This window comes from Morone saxatilis, unplaced genomic scaffold (genome assembly GCF_004916995.1).
Source record: "Morone saxatilis isolate NCDOM2014 unplaced genomic scaffold, NCSU_SB_2.0 Contig8, whole genome shotgun sequence".
NCBI classification, from domain to species: Eukaryota; Metazoa; Chordata; class Actinopteri; family Moronidae; genus Morone; species Morone saxatilis.
In genome coordinates this window covers 24,841,112-24,860,116 of record NW_023340257.1, presented here as the reverse complement: position 1 = coordinate 24,860,116, position 19,005 = coordinate 24,841,112, and the positions used below count along the sequence as shown (strand labels likewise).

The following is a 19,005-nucleotide window of genomic DNA, read 5'->3' as shown; positions in this document are numbered from 1 at the left end:
ATCAAAATAGTTGGCAATTAATTGAATAATTGACAACTAATCAATTAATTGACTAATTGTTGCTGCTCCACATTAATATTGTGTGTAATTAACAACTTTGTGATGGCTGGGAAGTGGAGGGGGGAATTGAGAAATCTCCTCCACCCACTCTCTCAAAAAAAAAACATGTTGGGAAAAAATGTTGGGTTATGGGGAGGGGGTTTTGTAATCCCTTTACAAATAGCAAGACTGAGAAAGCTTTCATGTTATTTTAAATGTGCATTTAATGTCATTTTGTGTATTATAGTTATACCGTAGCTATATATTCATTCAATTGCATAACTGATTTTAACATTCATAGCCTTCTCCACAATTAAAGTAAATCACTTTGGGCAAGGTTAAAACACCTACACGCCTACGCCTACACTGCAAAGATTATGTGAATCTAATTGCACCACAGAAGAGTTATGACATGTGCATGCATCTAATATATACTGTGAATGTATGAGGATGCATGCGCTTTTGTACCCTTCTGTTCACCACGGTTCTGTCCTGCAGGCTCCTATCAAGCAGCTACGAGCAGACAGAAGGTGAAAGGTTGGACCAAGCAGCTGCAGCTGTTGCCTTGTCTCTCGTCTCGTGTGTTGTGTGATGTTCGTTCTTGCCTTTTAGAAACTCACCCGGGTACAGAAGCCACCCTGTGACCAATCAAATGAGGGGACCCCGAGTCTAGACAGCCAATAGGGGCAAAGGTCTGGGTATAAATGCTTAAGTCCATCACCTGGCAGAGTTGGGCAACCCCTACATTTGGTGAACAGGACTTGATCCCGGGATCTGTTACCTCTTTCTTTTCTCCTAAGCAGGTAAAAAAGCAAAACAATGCTTTAGTCAGCCTTTTTGATAAATCCATGCGGAAGATTGTGGTGATTTGGTGGTGGTCTGTTAAGTATGGACAAAAACCTCTCCCTGACCAAACCATTTTTAACCAAATATCTGTCAGAAAGATTCCTCCTTTGGTGAACTCTGCAGCCATGAAAACTTGTTCTCTTCTGACATTTTTTGCCTTGGATTCCTTTTAAAGCTTTGCACATATTTTTTGGATATGGAAACTACAAAAATGTACTCTGATCATTGTACTATCAGTGCAAACTGTAGTGAAAGATTTCTTTGAGAGACTTGATGCTCTTGGTTTCTTGCAGATGGGTAGCACAATTCTGCTGATAAAAGGATAGTCATGTATACGGCAGTGTAGTGTCACTGAAACAGTTGTGACTATCTGTCAGCTGTTTCTGACGCTAGCAGGGCAGACTTCAAGTGTGACTTTGAATAGTTTAGGAGCGCTTGATTTAGTCATGGAATATGTGGAGGCATCTAAGAGGCATGCAGTGCTCTGACCTTTCAGTGTACCAGGTGTCGTCAATCAACTACACCTCAAGCAACTGGAGGAGTCTTGCACTCTGTCGGACGGAGAGAGAGATCCGCTTGTAAATAGATACAAAATGATGGCTATGAAGGCAGTTGTAAATCTATTCTTGACCCCACACGTCTGTTCTGAGTGTTTCTGCAGCTGTAGATTTTGGCTTTGCATTTTAGTTAGGGAATGGATATACATCTTTTTTGTAAGGCTTTTTCAGTTCAATTCAAACACAATTTCATTGTATAAAAAAATAAAAAGACCAAATATTACCATATTAACCATTTGTAGTTTTAGGCATTACCATGTTTGTGCTATTTTCAGTCTTTAAAATGTTGATATATTTTAAAAGTTTTATTGCTTCTGGTACCAGAGTACTTTCTTTGCTACCTACGTATTGTGGTGTACCTCTGCCACTAAATTTTGTATTAATCTGAGGCTGAATGGAGTGAGAGAGAAGAGAAAATCATTCATCATAATGTGCTGGAAACTGTAGCTCTCTGCAGAGATGGGAGGGGTGGAGGACAGGAGGGGGCACAGCCACACTATTAATACTCTGCACTGTGAGAGGAAGACAGGTGGTTGGAGAGACAGGCAGGACAGCAGGCATGTAGACAGCACAGCTGACAGAGGGAAAGGGACAGAGGGAAAAAAAAGTAAGAAAGGGAGACAGTATGAGAAGGTGTCTCCTCTTCACCAGAGGACTAATTGACAAGGCACTTGGAGAAATGGCAGAAAAGAAAAAGGGTATTCAACAACATCATGATATTTGACGAATACATGTAGCTAATAAAAAAGTATATAAAATAGCTTCAAATTCTCCTCTCTTGTACTGTAGTCTCACCAAATGAGTCTATAAGCATTGCAGATTCTGAGAAATAACACTCTTTCTCTTTCTCTTTCTTTTTCTCGACCCTTCCCAGACGGAGTAAGAATCGCAGCCATGGCGAAAAACTGCCACAATGACTACAAAATGAAGTTCTCTGTGGACGAGGAGTTCCCCGACCTCTCCCTGCACAACAACCACATGGCCAAGGTACAAATCCTACTCTGACGTGTGTCTATCCGCCACCCAAAACACACATCTTGAACAGGCACCAGTAACTTTCAGCATTGCTTGATTAGTCTTTTTTCATTGTTTTGTTAAGATACTTAAAAACAACTTAAATAACAAAGGATATCATGTGACTGTATAATTGCTGACTTGGGTTTCATCTGTCGTAGGTGTTGAACAAGGAGATCTATGGCAAGCTGAGGGGAAAGTCCACCCCCAGCGGCTTCACCGTGGATGACGTCATCCAGACTGGTGTTGACAACCCAGGTAAGAAGGAGCAAGTCATCAGCTAGAGATGAACACACACCAGAAAAAGATAGAGTCTGAGGAGACGTAAATGAACTGAAGCAAACAATGTAGTCAAATATGAGTTATGATTATGTCATTATGTTATGTTATGATTATGGATTGCAACAATGCATCCATCTGTACCTCTAAGGTGACATTTTTCTAATTTTTTAGGACTGAGGTTTTCAGTACTACCAAGTTAATAGTTATGGCCAGGAAGTTACACAGTGATACAGGGACAAGAGGACCTCACATTCAATACAACAACAAAAACACATCAACATCAGTATTGCCCCACACTAACTTCCTCATCCTGCCTCTTGTCCCCAAGGCCACCCCTTCATCATGACCGTGGGCTGCGTTGCCGGTGATGAGGAGTCCTATGAGGTCTTCAAGGATCTGCTGGACCCCATCATCTCCGACCGTCACGGTGGATACAAGCCCACCGACAAGCACAAGACCGACCTGAACTTCGAGAACCTGAAGGTGAGGAGTCAAGACATGCATGATAGTATTGTTGTAAATAAGCCCAGCTGATTGCCCATTGTTGATTGCTGATATCCTTAATTAATTGGGTAAAATAATAACTTTTATGGCCAACCAAATCAATTTAAGGTTAAGTTTACTAGCTGGCCGTTCTCCCAAAATATTGATACATTCTTTAAATACATCTTCAACATTAGCCCAATCCCTCATGGGTGACGCAAAAAAGTTTGTAAATAAGAGATTAAAAACAATGGCTATAATACATTAATAATGTTCTTCTTCTCTCAGGGTGGTGATGACCTGGACCCCAACTATGTGCTGTCCAGCCGTGTTCGTACCGGCCGCAGCATCAAGGGATTCACCCTGCCCCCCCACAACAGCCGTGGAGAGCGCAGAGGCATTGAGAAGCTGTCCATTGAGGGTGAATGTCAATGACCAATCTAACAATCTAATGCAAATGTTTGTAGAACACATGATATAGTTGTCAGAGACTGACTCCTTTTCTTCTGTCCAGCCCTGGCCAGTCTGGAAGGTGAGTTCAAGGGAAAGTACTACCCCCTGGACGGCATGACCGACGCCGAGCAGGAGCAGCTGATTGCTGATCACTTCTTGTTTGACAAGCCCGTGTCCCCCCTGCTGACCTGTGCTGGTATGGCCCGTGACTGGCCCGACGGCAGAGGCATCTGGTGAGAGACACACGACACACAGAATGAAAATAGAACATTATATACTTTATTGGGATTCTCCTAATTCGGAAAGCAAAAAGAAGATCAGATATTTTCTATAATTGACTGAAAAAGATTTTTTTTGTGCCTGTGTAAATGCAGAAACATACAGTCAGTAAACAAACGACCACCCTCTGAGCTAAAATCTCCCATCTGCCCTTCCAAAGCCACCCTTTAAAACTTCCACCATCTGTCTTTTTCTCCCACACCCCTAATATGACATCCCTGCTTATTCCTGTTTTCATACATCTGTTAAAGTGTGTCACGAATACCAAAGCACAGTGTGTTCAGCTGCAGCATGCACTGCCCCTTTCAGTGGCTTGACATTGTGTAAATCCTGCACCATGACGCTCAGATCATTCACATTATCAGGATTACTGTTTTAATCAGGGTTAAAGGCACGTTGAGAAACATTTCTACAAAATGTTAAATTGTATTCATGTAGCATTGTAGTATTAAATGGCTCGTGAACACTTTGTCCTATATGGGAATGAATGAAGTGAAACTGAGCTGGATTTCCTTCCTCCAGGCACAACGAGAACAAGACCTTCCTGGTCTGGGTGAACGAGGAGGATCATCTGCGTGTCATCTCCATGCAGAAGGGAGGCAACATGAAGGAGGTCTTCAGACGCTTCTGCGTTGGCCTGCAGAAGGTACGACACAAAAACATGGATGCATAATGTTACATAAACACACTGTTATGCAGACACTTAAGTATGCACGATGCAACTGGCTGTGCTGTAATTTTGTACATGGTGTAAATATTAAACCTTTTTATATAGACCTTCCATGGATGTTAAACAACTGCATGATGTTTAATTTATTTCTAGTGTTAAAAGTTAGGATTTAGTGACATGCATCTGGTTATATTTTAACCATCACGCATTATTTATTTCACTTTCCTCCTCACTGGTCAGATTGAGGAGATCTTCAAGAAGCACAACCACGGCTTCATGTGGAACGAGCATCTGGGTTACATCCTGACCTGCCCCTCCAACCTGGGAACTGGTCTGCGTGGTGGTGTGCACGTCAAGCTGCCCAAGCTCAGCACACATGCCAAGTTCGAGGAGATCCTGAACAGGCTGCGTCTGCAGAAGCGTGGCACAGGTATGTAAAAAAGAAAACATTTAGTAGCAAACACATATTAGGAAATGTACTGGAAAATGTTACTGGTCAAAACACTAACAATTCATACATATCCAATTTCTAAACAGCTACTATTATAAAATGGCTGCTACAGTTAGGTTTTAGGATTAGGAAGACTTAAAAGGCTTTTTTAAATGATTGGCAGCATTTGTTTCAGTTATTATCACTCCATTTTATTACCCCCATATTCAGACAACTCTACCCATGTAGATTGGGTCAATAATGTCACCTCAGTCTCAGGGACTTTTTTAGTGGGAGATATATGTTTATTTTCTCAATAGTTTCCATGTTCAATGAAATGTCTTAATTATCTTTAATCAGAAACATGATTTCTTATCCACTAAAGTTTAGTTTAACTGCATTATATTTCTATATATATATCCAGTTATCTCAGGAGATAATATGTATATCTGACAGGAATGGGGTCATAGTTTCTCCTCCTTATGCTACTTTTGACAGAGGCCTTATTCTTCTTCCCTCCTTTCCCCTCCAGGTGGTGTGGACACAGCCTCCGTGGGTGGTGTGTTCGACATCTCCAACGCTGACCGTCTGGGCTCCTCTGAGGTGGACCAGGTCCAGCTGGTGGTTGACGGTGTCAAGCTGATGGTTGAGATGGAGAAGAAGCTTGAGAAAGGAGAGTCCGTCGATGGCATGATCCCCGCCCAGAAGTAAAGTGGACAGACAACCAATGACTGAATGACTGTCTGTGTTTGTTTTTTTATATTATAAAAAATGAACGGGTAGCCTTCTTGTAAAGTTACTGGCTACTTTCTACATACTTCTTTCCATCAAGAAGACACTTTTCTTTCTGCTCCTTTCTTTCTTTCTTACTTCTGTTATCCTCACTCATCTTTTACTTTCCTGTTTCGTCTTTGGTTATCAGTTCAATTATCTCACCCCATCTTCTCTGTAACATCCTGGGATCAATCCATGCATAGTCTGGTCATGGCTATGTATACACACCTAAATAAATTTTTTTTTTGGTTGTAAAATATAACTGGACAATTAAATTATGCCCCATGTAACAATCAAACCTTCCATCTCATGTTTTATTTATGTGGAAACACATGGATCTTTTAACTGACTGACAGTGATGTGTGCAGTTTTGCTTACAGGAACAAAGAGTGCATTTTAATTTGTGCACAGGTGAACAAAATCTTAAAAAAACACCATACAATAACACAAAGGAACTCATGTTCATCAGTGTAGCGTGAGAAAGAAATACACACAAATAAGAAAGAGGTTGAAAGTCTTTATTTTTGTGTCACACATTATTTCCTAGGAGACATGCAGGATTGCAGGTCGATCATTTCTGTAATTTCAGCCCATAAGTTAAGTTTTGTTGATAACAGCAACGGCTTCAAACACACTATACAACAGAACTGTAGCCTTAAAGCATGGCCCTAACTGTATCTACAGAACAGGTTCAGAGAGTGAGGCCCAGTTATACACAAATAAAACAAAACAAAAAACTAGCCCTAAATCACAGCTTCACATTTTCAGACAGTGGTGGACACCCGTGGCTGAAATCTCCCACTGAACAGACAAATTCCTGTAGACCTTACAGCCGTAAAGATCACAAATCTGCTGTATCATATCTGTTGTGTTAGATGCTGCATACTTCAGAAGTACAAGTAATAGTTGCTTGGCTTTATAGAGTTACAATACGAGTACAACAACCGTTTGATTTTGGAGTCGTCAGTGTCGATACACGATGAATGTAGCACTTTGTTCTGTAATGAGCAAGAATCGAGTTTCTCATAGGTCACATTCTCATTGATTAGGCAGGAGTCTGATTGGTTAACAGTCATATATCTCTTAAAGTCATAATGGAATCTGATTGGTCAACAGTCATACATGTCTCAGCAGTGCTGCAGCCTGATTGGTCGACAGAGGGAAAAGTCTACAGTTTCCTTATATCAAAAGTGTCACTGAAGTTAAACATAAATGCAACATTGGGCAAACGAAAACTGTTAAATCTGACAGAAGTTTTGGAGACAGGATGAATTTTGGTACTTCATTTGTACCACATGACTTTGTGGCATGACTTTAAAACCAAACGGCACCTCTAACTGGAAACCTGAAGTCATCACTCCAGCTGGTTTCACTATGGGAAGTGAATGACAAAGTTAAGTGAAGGAAAAGAAAGGCAGTGAGCTTTAAGAGACAATGTGAGTTTTTAAACAATTTACAAAAGAAACATACAGATGAAGTAAAACTCTGCCAGTACAGTACAAACCCTGCAATCCTGGCTAAAAAGCAAAAGTGCTCATTGGTTTTTTAACAACAAATCAGCAATATTAAAAATTAAAAAATAAATCAAACAAGGAGCCCTATTTAGTCTTAATCAATGCTTATTCAAGTCTTGATTCTTGGCTGTGTGGCTGTATTGCACTACATTTGAGGAAAGCAATGGCGATGGTATTCTGACAGACTGTGATACTGTTATGCCAAAGTGCTACCAGAGTAACCTACTCCTCCGTTTACTCCAAACCAGTACAAGCTACTGTAATCATGTGTGGAAAATATCTTGGAAAAAGAGATTAAATTATAATGAAAAAGTTTGAAGGTCCACTGGGACTCAAAGCTGAAGAAAAATCTGTTGCTCTTTGTCTTTTAACTGTTTGACAATGAACCAAAGTAATGAACAAGAAAAGGCCTTTAAACTAATGTTGCATCAGGTTTTTAAACTATGTCTGCTTTGGCGTCAGGAGGAAAAATTGTGAAAATGTGTATTTTTGTATCATATAGTGTTATATTTCTATATCTGATAAAAACTAGGACGACCACGACGGCCAATTTGTTGATTTCTTTTAATAACATTTTTAACTCAGTGACTGTATACGATATGTGCTAAAAAAGACTGAATTTTCATTTTGTTGAATTGAACTGCAGTTACATTAGCACTCTGAATAATGTGTTGTGATTGGCTGTTACAACCTGCTTTCTAATTTAAACTAAACCTCCTGTGTGGAGGCATTTCAAGTAAAATAATGTGGTGGCCATTTGTTTTGCCTGCAAACATCCTCAGAACCTCCTGAAACGTAAATACAGTAACATCATGACCTCAATTCCTGTTGGACTTCTAACAAAAATTCTACTTTGTACTTTAAACCAACAAAATGTTTAATTTTTTATTTTTTTTTAAAGGACTTCTGCTTGTTAATAAAGGTAGCAAGGGATAAAACAATGGGCGAAGTTGAGTATTTGTTATGGGCGGAGCTTAAGCTCAAATGATCAAGTTATCAGGGTTCGTCTGTAAGTAGCTCACCTGCCAGCTATCGACACGCAGCAGAGAATTCAGTATGGATAGCAGACAGAGGAGCAACATTTTAACAGAAATGGTACAAACATTAAAATCCCAACTGAGAAGTAAAATGGGCGTTAATGGATGGGCAGAAAGGCTGTGATGCTTTATTCAGTATCTGCATTTCTGCATGTCTCCCTCTAGAGGCCGGAGGTCAGACTGCGCCCTCACTTCTTAAATATGTGACGTCTGCTGCCAAGAAATGACAACAGAGGTCAAACTTCTGCCCATTTTTAAAAGCATTAAAGAAAGAAAATAAACTTATTACACACAAAAAAAATTAAAACATATCTTTAAATAGCAGCTCTTTAAAAAGGAATGATGACAAATATGATACAATAGGAATAACAATGTCGTCAACAACAACAACAACAACAATCTCCATCATTCTCAGCAACACCATCCGTATCATCATCAAACATTAAATCATGAAAAAACAAACCCAACTGTTTGACTCCGTGGGCTCACATAATATGGAGGTGGTGGCGTGTTTTAAGCAGGGGTCGTAGGTCACTGACAGCTCCAAGGTCAAGGGTCATCATAAGTCTGCCGATGGCGGTCTATCCGTGTCTGTGCATCCGTTTGTCTGGCTGTGATTGGTGGCATCAGAAGAAGAGGGTCTTTGGCGGAGGCGAGGCATCGCTAGCCGCATTAGATGAGGTGGAGCCCAGGGAGGAAGAGGAGGAGGCGAGGGTTTCTGCCTCGCTGTTCCTCCTCTTCCTCTTACCTCCTCATTCATCAACTTGTCCTGTCTGTCATCAATCTGCCCCGCCTCCTGTTGCCCTCAGAGCTCCAGCTCCTTGGACACTTTGGTGGCGATGTCTCTAAAGGCTAACGGTGCCCCCCACAGGCGTTTGAACCTCACACCGCTGCTTTGGCCCAGCCCGCTGGGCAGCTGGCAGACCTCGGCCTCGAAGGCCACACGGGCGCCGGCTGCTCCGTGGGTGCAGGACAGGAGGAAAGGCCCGGCCAGGTGGACCTGGCAGCCGCAGCCCTGCGCCGCCTCACGCAGTGCTAGCACCACCTCGGCCGGGTCGCGGGGGCTCCGCACCCTCACATCCCAGCCGCATCGGGGGGTCCGGGGCTCGGCCGCTTTCTGATGCCCAGATAGATGGCGACTGGAAAAGGAGGAAGGGAAGTGGCGATGCAGAGAGAAGATAGGTGGAAATGTAGGGAGATTTAAAACAGAAAGGACAGGGCGAGGTTGATAGGAGTTGTTTACAGGAGGAGGAGAGGTGTGAGGGCAGGAGATCAGATATAAATGTAGGAGCATGAATGATGGATATTTGAGTTGAAGTGAGATGGATGTGTGAAGAGACAAGTGTAGGTAAGTGAATGTATGTAAATGTATGAGGGGTTAGGGAAAGGGGGAGGAGAAGAAAATAGATTAATATCACACATTATTGGATTTTTACATCCTACATATAGAGAGCTACCTAGGTCACAAACAGGTAAATGTGTATTTTATTGTTTAACTTCTTTCTTTCATACAGTTCAAAGGGATATGTAAATCAAACCTACCTCCACTCAATTGTTCATGTGCTGGGATTGATTATACATTTATTTTGTTCTTTAATGCCATTTTGTAATGAAATGTATATAATTAATAACATACTATACAGATAAATCCATTTTTCTAGAATCACAGGACTAATATACAACGATCTTTAAAAGAAATCAGCCTGCTGGTACGGGAGGGTACAGAGTTTCAGGGACTAAACAGTTGATAGACACAATTATAATAATGTCTTTTATATTCTAAGGTTCTAACCACAGGGGTCATCTACCACAAGGAGGCAGTGCTTAGCATCTAGGGTCACACCACAGTCTGTTGGCTAATGTTAGCCTGGGGCTGCTGGTTTACCTGCTGATTTTAACCTGAGACTGAGACTGGGATGAAGCAGCGGAGGCTGACAGGAAGTACACAAGACCTTTAGTAACATACTGATAAGCTGAGACCAATGACCCTGAAAAAATACAGTATAAATAAAGATAAGAGTACAAGAGATTTAAAATTTTAGTGGTCTCACAAGCCTTGGAAATGCTTTTGCTGTGACTTGAATTAAATCAATAATAACTGAGTGGTTCATGGTTCATTTCTGTTACAGTCTGTTCATTAAGTTTGTGATCTAATCAAAGTGTTCAATCTCAATAATAAATTTGGATACTTGGCTTTTGGTACTTTGTGGTGTATGATTGTTCTCCATGTAGAGAGTGAACAGCCGAGCTTCTCCGTGCACCAAAATAACGGCAGTTTTGACATAAAAATAGCAACAACATTTAATTCTAAAAAGTTTTAATATTTATAATCAGCTTCTTTCATTCAATTAATCATTAATTTTTTCTGCAGCCATAGGATTACAGGTATATAGACAATATAGGATAGTTGGGTAATGCTTTTTGTGTTTGACATTGTTGGTTCTGGACAAAGAAGTATGCACAGATTTTAATGAGAATGCATGAAGGTAATTTACCACATTGTGATGTTTCTGTAGGAGCACTTTAAAATCTATTTTACTGTATTCCCTTGAGTCCCCACCACATGAAAAAATAAAATGTTAGTGTTCACATAGGAGTTGTATGATTCAGGATCTGTGCTGAATATGTAATCCAGTTGGATCACATGGAAAAGACTTCTGATCACGTCTCAGTCACATCTCAGAATAATATACAAGTGCTACAGTTGAATTACCTTCAGAGTAGCAGTCTGGCAGAGACTTAAAAAAAAAAAAAAGGTTGCAACAGCAATTTGCTTTCTTGCTGATTGATTCCACTTCCATGTCTGTCAATATGTAGCTGGAGCAGGCAGCTGGTTAGCTTAGCTGAAAACAGTATGCCTGGCTCAGAGAATCTGCCTACCAGAACCTTTGAGGCTCACTAATTAACCTTGTATCTTGTTTGTTTAATCCGTACAAAGACAGAAGTGTAGAGATCATAAATATTTCAGCACATAACCCTCCATAAAACAGCTAACTGACATATTTATTAAGCTAAATACAACATATATCCCAAAATGTTGAACTATTCTTTTACTAACAGCAGTAGGACACAAAATATCTAACTGGGGAGTCTCACTGAGTAAATTACTTGGTAAGTACATGGTATATTGATGGATAGATTGCTGCTTGTAATGCTGCTGACACATTCAATTCTAGATTATTCTACTGTTGCACTTTGGTCGTCATGGTGGGAAAAATGCAAACGCAAACTCACCTTGTGACCGGAGATCTGCTGATTCTCTCAGGTTCGTCTGTGACCCTCAAGAAGAAGACAAACGTATCTGTTAGGAATCAATCGGCCTAATGTATTTTCACACCAATCCCCCCCCCACTCAGCTAACCCTCCCACTTCCTGTTTTAATGCACCAATTAGCAGCATGTCTATGCCAGTCAATCCACGTCAACCAATCACAACACAGAACAGGACAACTCGTCTTCAAATCACAGATGGATCAACACCAACCTACGCTCACTACACTGGAACACTGGATGGAAGTGCAACAACAAAATGTCACCAACAAAACAAATGAGAAGGATAAACAAACACAGAGGGAGTGACTCCAGAGCAGAGAGCCAGACCTGACTCACACGCATATCAATGTAACGCTGGTTAAAGCACAAATGTGTGAGTTAGAGGTGAAGACCAACGTAAAGTAAAAAGTCTGCGCTTGATATTAACTGCTGTCAGTGGTTTTAAGATTTTTGGAGGAACTTGCTTTTCTTTTTGTTGCTTTTCTGGTGACTAGACTAATTAATATTAGTCATGTAGTCACACTCAATATAGCCGTCTGTAAAATTAATAATTCATTAAAAAAATCCTAAATATATATTTTGACAAATAATAGTAAAAGTATATAAAGCTGATTTGGAACCAAAACTGACCTGGGATCTGAAATAAATGATCCAATCACATCTATGTCACCACTCACAACCTTTTATAAAGTTTTAATGCTTCACAGCATTTGTTTCTTAAGGTTTCAGTGTAAAACTGGTTTGTTTGGTTTATGGTAAAAAAATGAGTAGAACTACATTACAGCTCAGTAATTACACAGGAAATTCTGATTCTAATCCGATGAGAATAAAACTGTTGCTTTCAATTATAAACGTAATTACTGATAATTACAAAAGATCACAAGATCCCATAATTACATAAACTGATATTGACACAAAACAGATTATATAACCTTCAACGGCCCATTTCTTTTTTACTGCAGCATACAAAACTCCCACAGCACATCTTTCATGCATTCATGCACTTCTACAGCCTACATTTTAACTTCCATTACATTAAAGTCACATGGGTTCTTCCCATTACGTCCTTTTCTCGAGGTCGAGTTTCTCATCTTCTAATTATACGGTATGTAGCTATGTGATTCTTCTTAGAGAGTTATACTATTGCATTTAACATGGCACACACAAGCAGGGTGTGGCTCATGACTGCCGTACGCTGCTTCAGATTAAAGTATCTTCTAAAAACGACATATACTCGCCCCAACAGGCTGCCAGGCACTATGGAGCTTGGGGCTGCTTATTGCACTTCCCTTTCATGGCCACCAGGGGCTACTGTTGCCATTTTCTGTGTGTAGACTGAGGGCTTTCTTTCCCAACAAAATCTCTTTTCCAGGAACTGGGGGTGGTCTGAAGGGGCCAGCAGTGAGATTTCATTGACCGATTTTTTTTTTTTCCCTTTTAACTGAAAATGAAAACCACTCTAATGTGAACCTGACTCTGACTGAGGAGCTGTTGCAGGGCTTTAGATCTAAATGCACCTTTGATTAGGTGCAGTCTAATGAGTCACCTCTCTTAGTACAAGGAGTGATTCCTTCTAATCTGCACAGACAAATAACTGGGAAACGCCTCAACATTTATGAATGTTATCCAAATAATCATGCAGCAAATTCCTGCTGGATTAAGAACACTAAGGTTCCTTCCAGCAACTCTGTTGGGAACATTTGCATCCAAATAGGTAGGTCTACAAATGTTTACTTAAATCATTTTTTCTTAAGGCCATCTCGCGTCAATACATGCCTGTACTCTGCTGTACAGCAGTAATTCTGTAAATGTTTTGTGACTAAAGATTTGGTGGTGTCATATCTAAATTATGACCTTGCCTTTGTTGTCTGGGTAAAGAAAGTGAGTGTGTAACACTTTGCTCCTTCCTCAGAAACTGATGCCAAGGTGCCCCTGAGCAAGACAAGTGGGATCACATCCTTGTGGAATAATAAAAGTGGGAATGAAGAGTAATGAGTGACAGACTGGACACACTCTTGTCCATTGAGTTTGTGACTATCTGTGTATAAACTGTACAGTATGTGTACCAGATTGTTTAATCTGTATAAAGGCTGAGAGATGAGAGAGAGAGAGAGAGAGAAGACTGAAAGTGAGGGAATGAGAAAAAGTAGAGCAGAAAGTGACAGAGGGAGAGAATAGAAGAAGAAATTAGACAGAAAGTGCGACAGAGAGAGAGACAGAGAAGCTAGCAGCAGTGTAACAGAACAATCTGCTTGTATCTTGAGGGAGAGCTGTGCAAGATCCCTGTTTAAGAGAGGGATAAATCCTGGTTACATAACTAATCCTGATTTAAAACGGCAGTGACGCTGGGTCAGTCAGTCAGGATGACTGGTACAAGAGGAGATGCTTCTTACAATCACCTGCTCCTGGAGAGGACTCGGACTGTTGGGTGCTCCTAATGTCACAGGTTCAAAGCTACAACAATGGCTGAATAAATTATATTGAGCCATTGTACCTTTTTACTAAGACATGAATCTATCCAATTTAAATTTTTGGGACAGGTAATTTAATCTTATAAAGTATATAGTTTGTAATGATATCACCTTTTCACTATTATAAACTGAACCACAGTTCACCTGCATTACATACTTCTACTTTCTCATCCTTTACTCCTACCTCTGTCTTGTATAAAAACACCAATAAAAGCACCATCCCCCCTTTTCCTGTCTGTCCCGGATCCCACAGCCTTGCTGTAGGACTGCTGATTTGTTAACAGCATGGGCAAACATATGGTGTTGATTACATGACTCAGACTAGTACAGTTGAGTTGAAACAAACTCACACACTCCAGGGGACACACAAACACAGACGCAGACATCTTAGGGTTGTTTATTCTAAAAACACTCTTGTGACTCTTGCCCACATAAGACAACCGCTTCATTAGACCTAATGTTAACATTCAAAACAACTGTCTAGTAATAGGGGCAAACTTTAACTACTACATTTAAACCCGTTGTTGTTCCAGAAAAGCACTGCTGTTATGTGTTTTGTTGGAAGCAGGTAGTGCTGCTGTGCACACCTTCAGCATAAAGCCCAGCCAGCAGACACACAGTCCAGACAGACACACATTTAGGCAGACAGCTGCTGATTAGAGTTTTAGTCATATAAACATACTGTTCAAAGATAGAGCTGCTCTATAGGAAGAAACAAACGTTGATGGTCACACTGCCACTTCGTTCTGGATAAGAATTTGAGGTCACAATAAGCTGGGTTTAAACCAGACTGGAGCTTAGTTTTTGAGCCTCGGCTAAAGCATTTAGACTCCTAAATGTCCTGATTTAGAAGTTTCGAAAGAGGTACTTTGAAGTCTGGGTTTTCTTCCACCCTAATCCTTCTCTGTCAGTAACTGGAGACAGAAAACCTAATTAGAGCAAACTGGGTGGACCTGAGGTGGGATGAGTAAGCAGGAACCACCAAAGCTGAACGTAAAAGGAGAATATATATATTTATTTCTACTGAGGTAACTATCCCTTCAATATATACTTGATCATATTGTAATAGAACTCATTTATTGCATTAATGTGATTAAGATCCTTGACAGGCTTTCTGCAGGGTTCACAAACTTAAACATAAAACTTTTTATTAACACACAGAATGCAATTTAATATCTGTTTCACTATAATACTGAACAAAGTATGAAAGTAATAGTAAGTAAGTAATTAAGTAGTAGTAACAATAATTCCTAATGATATAATGAATGAAATGAACCTGGAGCCGGGAAGTGTCAGAAAATGGATGGATGGATTAACCAATTAAAAATTGTTAATTCATAGTTTTTCCTGAAATCACCATTATGAGATGATGAGCTTCCTACAGTAGTGCCAGTGTTCACTACAGGTCTGATGGAGCTGAGACTGAACAACCTCCAGCACAATCCCACACTTTAAAAGTGTCAACGATCTCCCATCGCCCAATATGTTTTATTTTTCATGACCTGCAGGTACCCCGCTTGAGTTTTCATGTATTTAATTTAATTCACTAGGTAAGCCATAAGCAGATTATAAACAATTTAATTTCCAGAAAACTTGATCTAAAATCAAAATATATCAATATGGGGATATAAAATACATGTACTGTATTAGAAGATTTTATTTCTACCACTTACTTCTATTAGGACACCTTTCAATTAAGCAAATATAACTCTCTTTAATGCTTAGTTTCTCTTTAAATGTATGTTCCATCAAGAATAAACTAACTACTGAGAACCACATTTAATGTGGAAAATGTTAACTAAAGGAAAATATAATTAACTTTGTATTTCTAGAGAAAAAGTGGTCTTCCAGTTCACTGTAGTACAGATGAACTTTTGGTGGAGTCAGAACCCTGCAGGTTGAATTTAACTCAACCACTGACTGAATTCCTGCCTGAAGAGTAGCTTTGCCTCAGATAAATGTTTGTATAACTAAACTCCAACCGGCAACACACAGTAAATGAAGGGTAGAGGGGATGACAGGGCACTGGCAAGCAGGCAGACAGTCAGGCAGACAGAAGCAGCCAGAAAACATGGGAAAGGAAGACTTACTAACTGTTTTTGTCCCCTGTGGGAGGGTGCAGCCCGACATGGACTTGTTTGAGCTCTGACGTTTAGAAGGGTCAAGAGTGACCCTAGGAGGAGAGAGGCAGAAGAGAAGGAGACGAAGAGAGGATGAGAGGAATGGAAAAAGGAAAATTAACAGCAGAGAGTCAGAAACATTGAATGAAAGAGAAGGCAAGTGAGGGGGAAGACAACCGAGATGACAGTAAGAAGCACAGGTAGAAGAGGCAGAAAAGTACAAACTGTACTGTTGTTCAGGAAAAAGAAGGATAGAAGACTGGCAGGTGACTGGCAAGGAAAAGCAAAAGTTGTTAAAGAATCAAACAAACAAACAAACAAACCAACAGATAAAGCAACAATAAGCAGCTGAGAAGACTGTGAAAGACATACAGTACCTCCACCTGAGCAGCAGGCCTGGGTCAAATAGGTTATCGTTTGTTTGTACTAGCTTAAAGCAGCACTGAATCAGATTACGCCATTGGATTTGAACTATTTTCATGAACATAAAATAAGTCTCGGCTCCTGCAGATCCTTCAGGACTAACACAACTGGTCCTGGATGGATTTTCCTCGATTGTTGGTGGGGATGAGCAGTGAACATCCCCACTGAAATACTGTATCAATTGCCCTCCAGTAAACCATATGCTTACCACTTCAAAATTAAGTCAAATTTCAGTTTTATTTATATCAGACTCATTTTTTACTCACTCAATGAATAACACTATTGTCTCTCTTGTTTCTATGTGTTGCTTAAGGAAATGACATTTGATCTACTTTATCTAGGCCCATCTGCCTCATGATCAAGCTTTTTTTAAAGAACTTTCTTCAGTATTTTTCTTTACATATAACTTATTTACCGTTTCATAAAGGGCTACATTTGTTTGGAGTGGGACTGACAGATTTTCAATAGCTAACGCTGTAGGGAGCCGGTGGTAATGGGTGGAAAGCATACAGCTGTTGGCAGGTGTGGGATTGGAAACACTAAACAAAAACAGGCCTCTAGTTTAAGCAAGTAAAACAAACTGTAGTAGGAATAATGTTTAAACACTATTAGACCCAGGTCTGAGATGGAGGAGGACAAGTTCTGAAGCCTGTAAAGATTCATTATTAAAGGAGGAAGGCTGGTAGGTTAGTACAGGTTAAGGAAGAGACGGTGAGAGGCAGCAAGGTTAGCTAAATGATCTTCATGTACAGGTTTATAGCAAATGAGTGTTACTCTGTCCAGATACAAGCCTAGAAACATACAGTCTGCTATCACTTGTTAGCAGTAATGATCAAACACATACAATCCTTGAAAATACTTACAAATGAGCAATAAACCCTGAGTTAAAGGTTCATTTGTTAATTTCTGTGAGTATCTCTTCCTGTTTTATCTTTAATCACACCTCTAAACGAAAGCAAAACGCAGCCTCTTCAAAGCTAAACCAATGAAATCCATACAGAAATTCATTCTTTCCTCCCGGCTTCTCCCCTTACCTGCGGGTCAACTTGGAGGTGATTTTGCTTAGCAGGTTGGTCGTGGCCCGGGTCCTGGCATGGGGCAGTGGACTGGCATCATGGGACAGGGTTGGGGAAGCTGGGGGAGCATGGGAGGGAGGCCGCCGGTCTCTAATTTGCCCTCCATGGAAAGTGCTCCGGACTGTGGATCCCCTGGAGAGGCGGGAGGAGGGCGTGGAGGATGAGGAGGAGGCTCCAGAGGCACCGGCGATGCTGTGGGTTGAAGGGGATGCAGGGGGAAGGCGGTGGGATAAAGAACTGGAGGGAGGAGGAGAAAAAACAAGAGTTTAGTTCATAATTTCCATAGACAATGGAATCGTGTGTGTGTGTGTATGTTTTTCAAAAACCTCTAGGCAGAGGTCTCTTAATCTTCAGAGGGCTCAAGTTACATTATCATCACAGTAATGCATTGTACACTGTTCAAATCAGCAATACTGAGCATTTGGAACAGGAACAAACTGAGCATTTGTTCAGTTTCAGTTTGTTCAAATTTGGCGTGTTAGTGAGTATTTACAGCACCACAACAGTGTAATGAGTCAATCCCACACTGACTCAAAATACAATGCCCATGTTTATCATAAACAAGGAACATGTCACCCAGTGCAATGGTGTGACTCATTGATGGGTTTTTAATAGTTTTTGGACAACAATGGCACAGGCAATAGCAGGCTTTGGATACACAGACAATACTTGTTAATAGGATCAATTGTATTTTTTTTTGTCTTTACATTGGATTTGCTGGCAATAAGAAAAGTATAGAATAGTACCAGCCTTATTTTTTAAGGCATATTTATGTTATTTGTAATTGTATTTAGAGTATACCAGTTGAATTAAGATTTAATACCACAGACAACCAAAATAAAGACACAAAAGGCCAGTTACTTGCTGATTATTTATGATTGACTTCTTGACGTCTTTGATATGTTCCTAAATGAAGAAAGGGATGATCAGAAAAAAGGGTATTTGGCTACATTGCTGTTTCTTTGTTTTGTTTGCCTCGCTGACCACTGCATGTGTTAAAAGAATCGTGTTGTTTGATTTAATGATGACAATTAAGAGCTCTACCAAGTGCATTTACAATTTGTGATACTTGTATAGTCTTAAACTGAGGTAATTTAATATCTATCCGACTATTCAAGATGAATGAATACCCACAGGAAGAAAATGTAAGTGAGAGTGAGAGAGAGAGGTGACAACAATTATTCTCTAATCTCTTGACCCAAATTGACCCAAAATGGTCTCTCTGCCCCTCACTGTTCTTCTCTTCATCCAACACACCCACACAC

General features: G+C 40.3%; 2 protein-coding genes across 6 annotated transcripts in view; one reads left to right on the top strand and one right to left on the bottom strand.

Moving 5' to 3' along the window:
- Nucleotides 1-683: 683 nt before the first annotated feature.
- On the top strand, nt 684-6,125 carry ckmb (creatine kinase, muscle b). 2 transcript variants are annotated; one of them, XM_035679588.1, is made up of 9 exons: nt 684-842; nt 2,317-2,429; nt 2,618-2,714; nt 3,067-3,221; nt 3,510-3,642; nt 3,736-3,907; nt 4,476-4,599; nt 4,864-5,053; nt 5,586-6,125. In XM_035679588.1, exons 2-9 carry the CDS (start codon nt 2,337-2,339, stop codon nt 5,762-5,764), a joined length of 1,143 nt encoding a protein of 380 aa, XP_035535481.1. In that variant the 5' UTR covers nt 684-842; nt 2,317-2,336; the 3' UTR covers nt 5,765-6,125. The 2 variants fall into 2 exon arrangements, with proteins under 2 accessions (XP_035535481.1, XP_035535480.1); XM_035679587.1 differs by lacking the exon at nt 684-842 and adding an exon at nt 2,107-2,140.
- mark4 (microtubule affinity regulating kinase 4) overlaps nt 5,893-19,005 on the bottom strand; it is a 50,488-nt gene continuing 37,375 nt past the window's right edge. The window contains exons 15-18 of one of the 4 annotated variants that reach the window (XM_035679583.1): nt 17,699-17,977; nt 16,212-16,294; nt 11,613-11,649; nt 5,893-9,517 (exon numbers count right to left, since the gene is read on the bottom strand). In XM_035679583.1, the coding sequence (XP_035535476.1) occupies nt 9,184-9,517; nt 11,613-11,649; nt 16,212-16,294; nt 17,699-17,977 (733 nt within the window). In that variant the 3' untranslated portion in view covers nt 5,893-9,183. Of the gene's footprint in view, nt 9,518-11,612; nt 11,658-16,211; nt 16,295-17,698; nt 17,978-19,005 lie in introns of all 4 variants that reach the window. The other 3 variants (XM_035679585.1, XM_035679584.1, XM_035679586.1) reach the window with 3 other exon arrangements.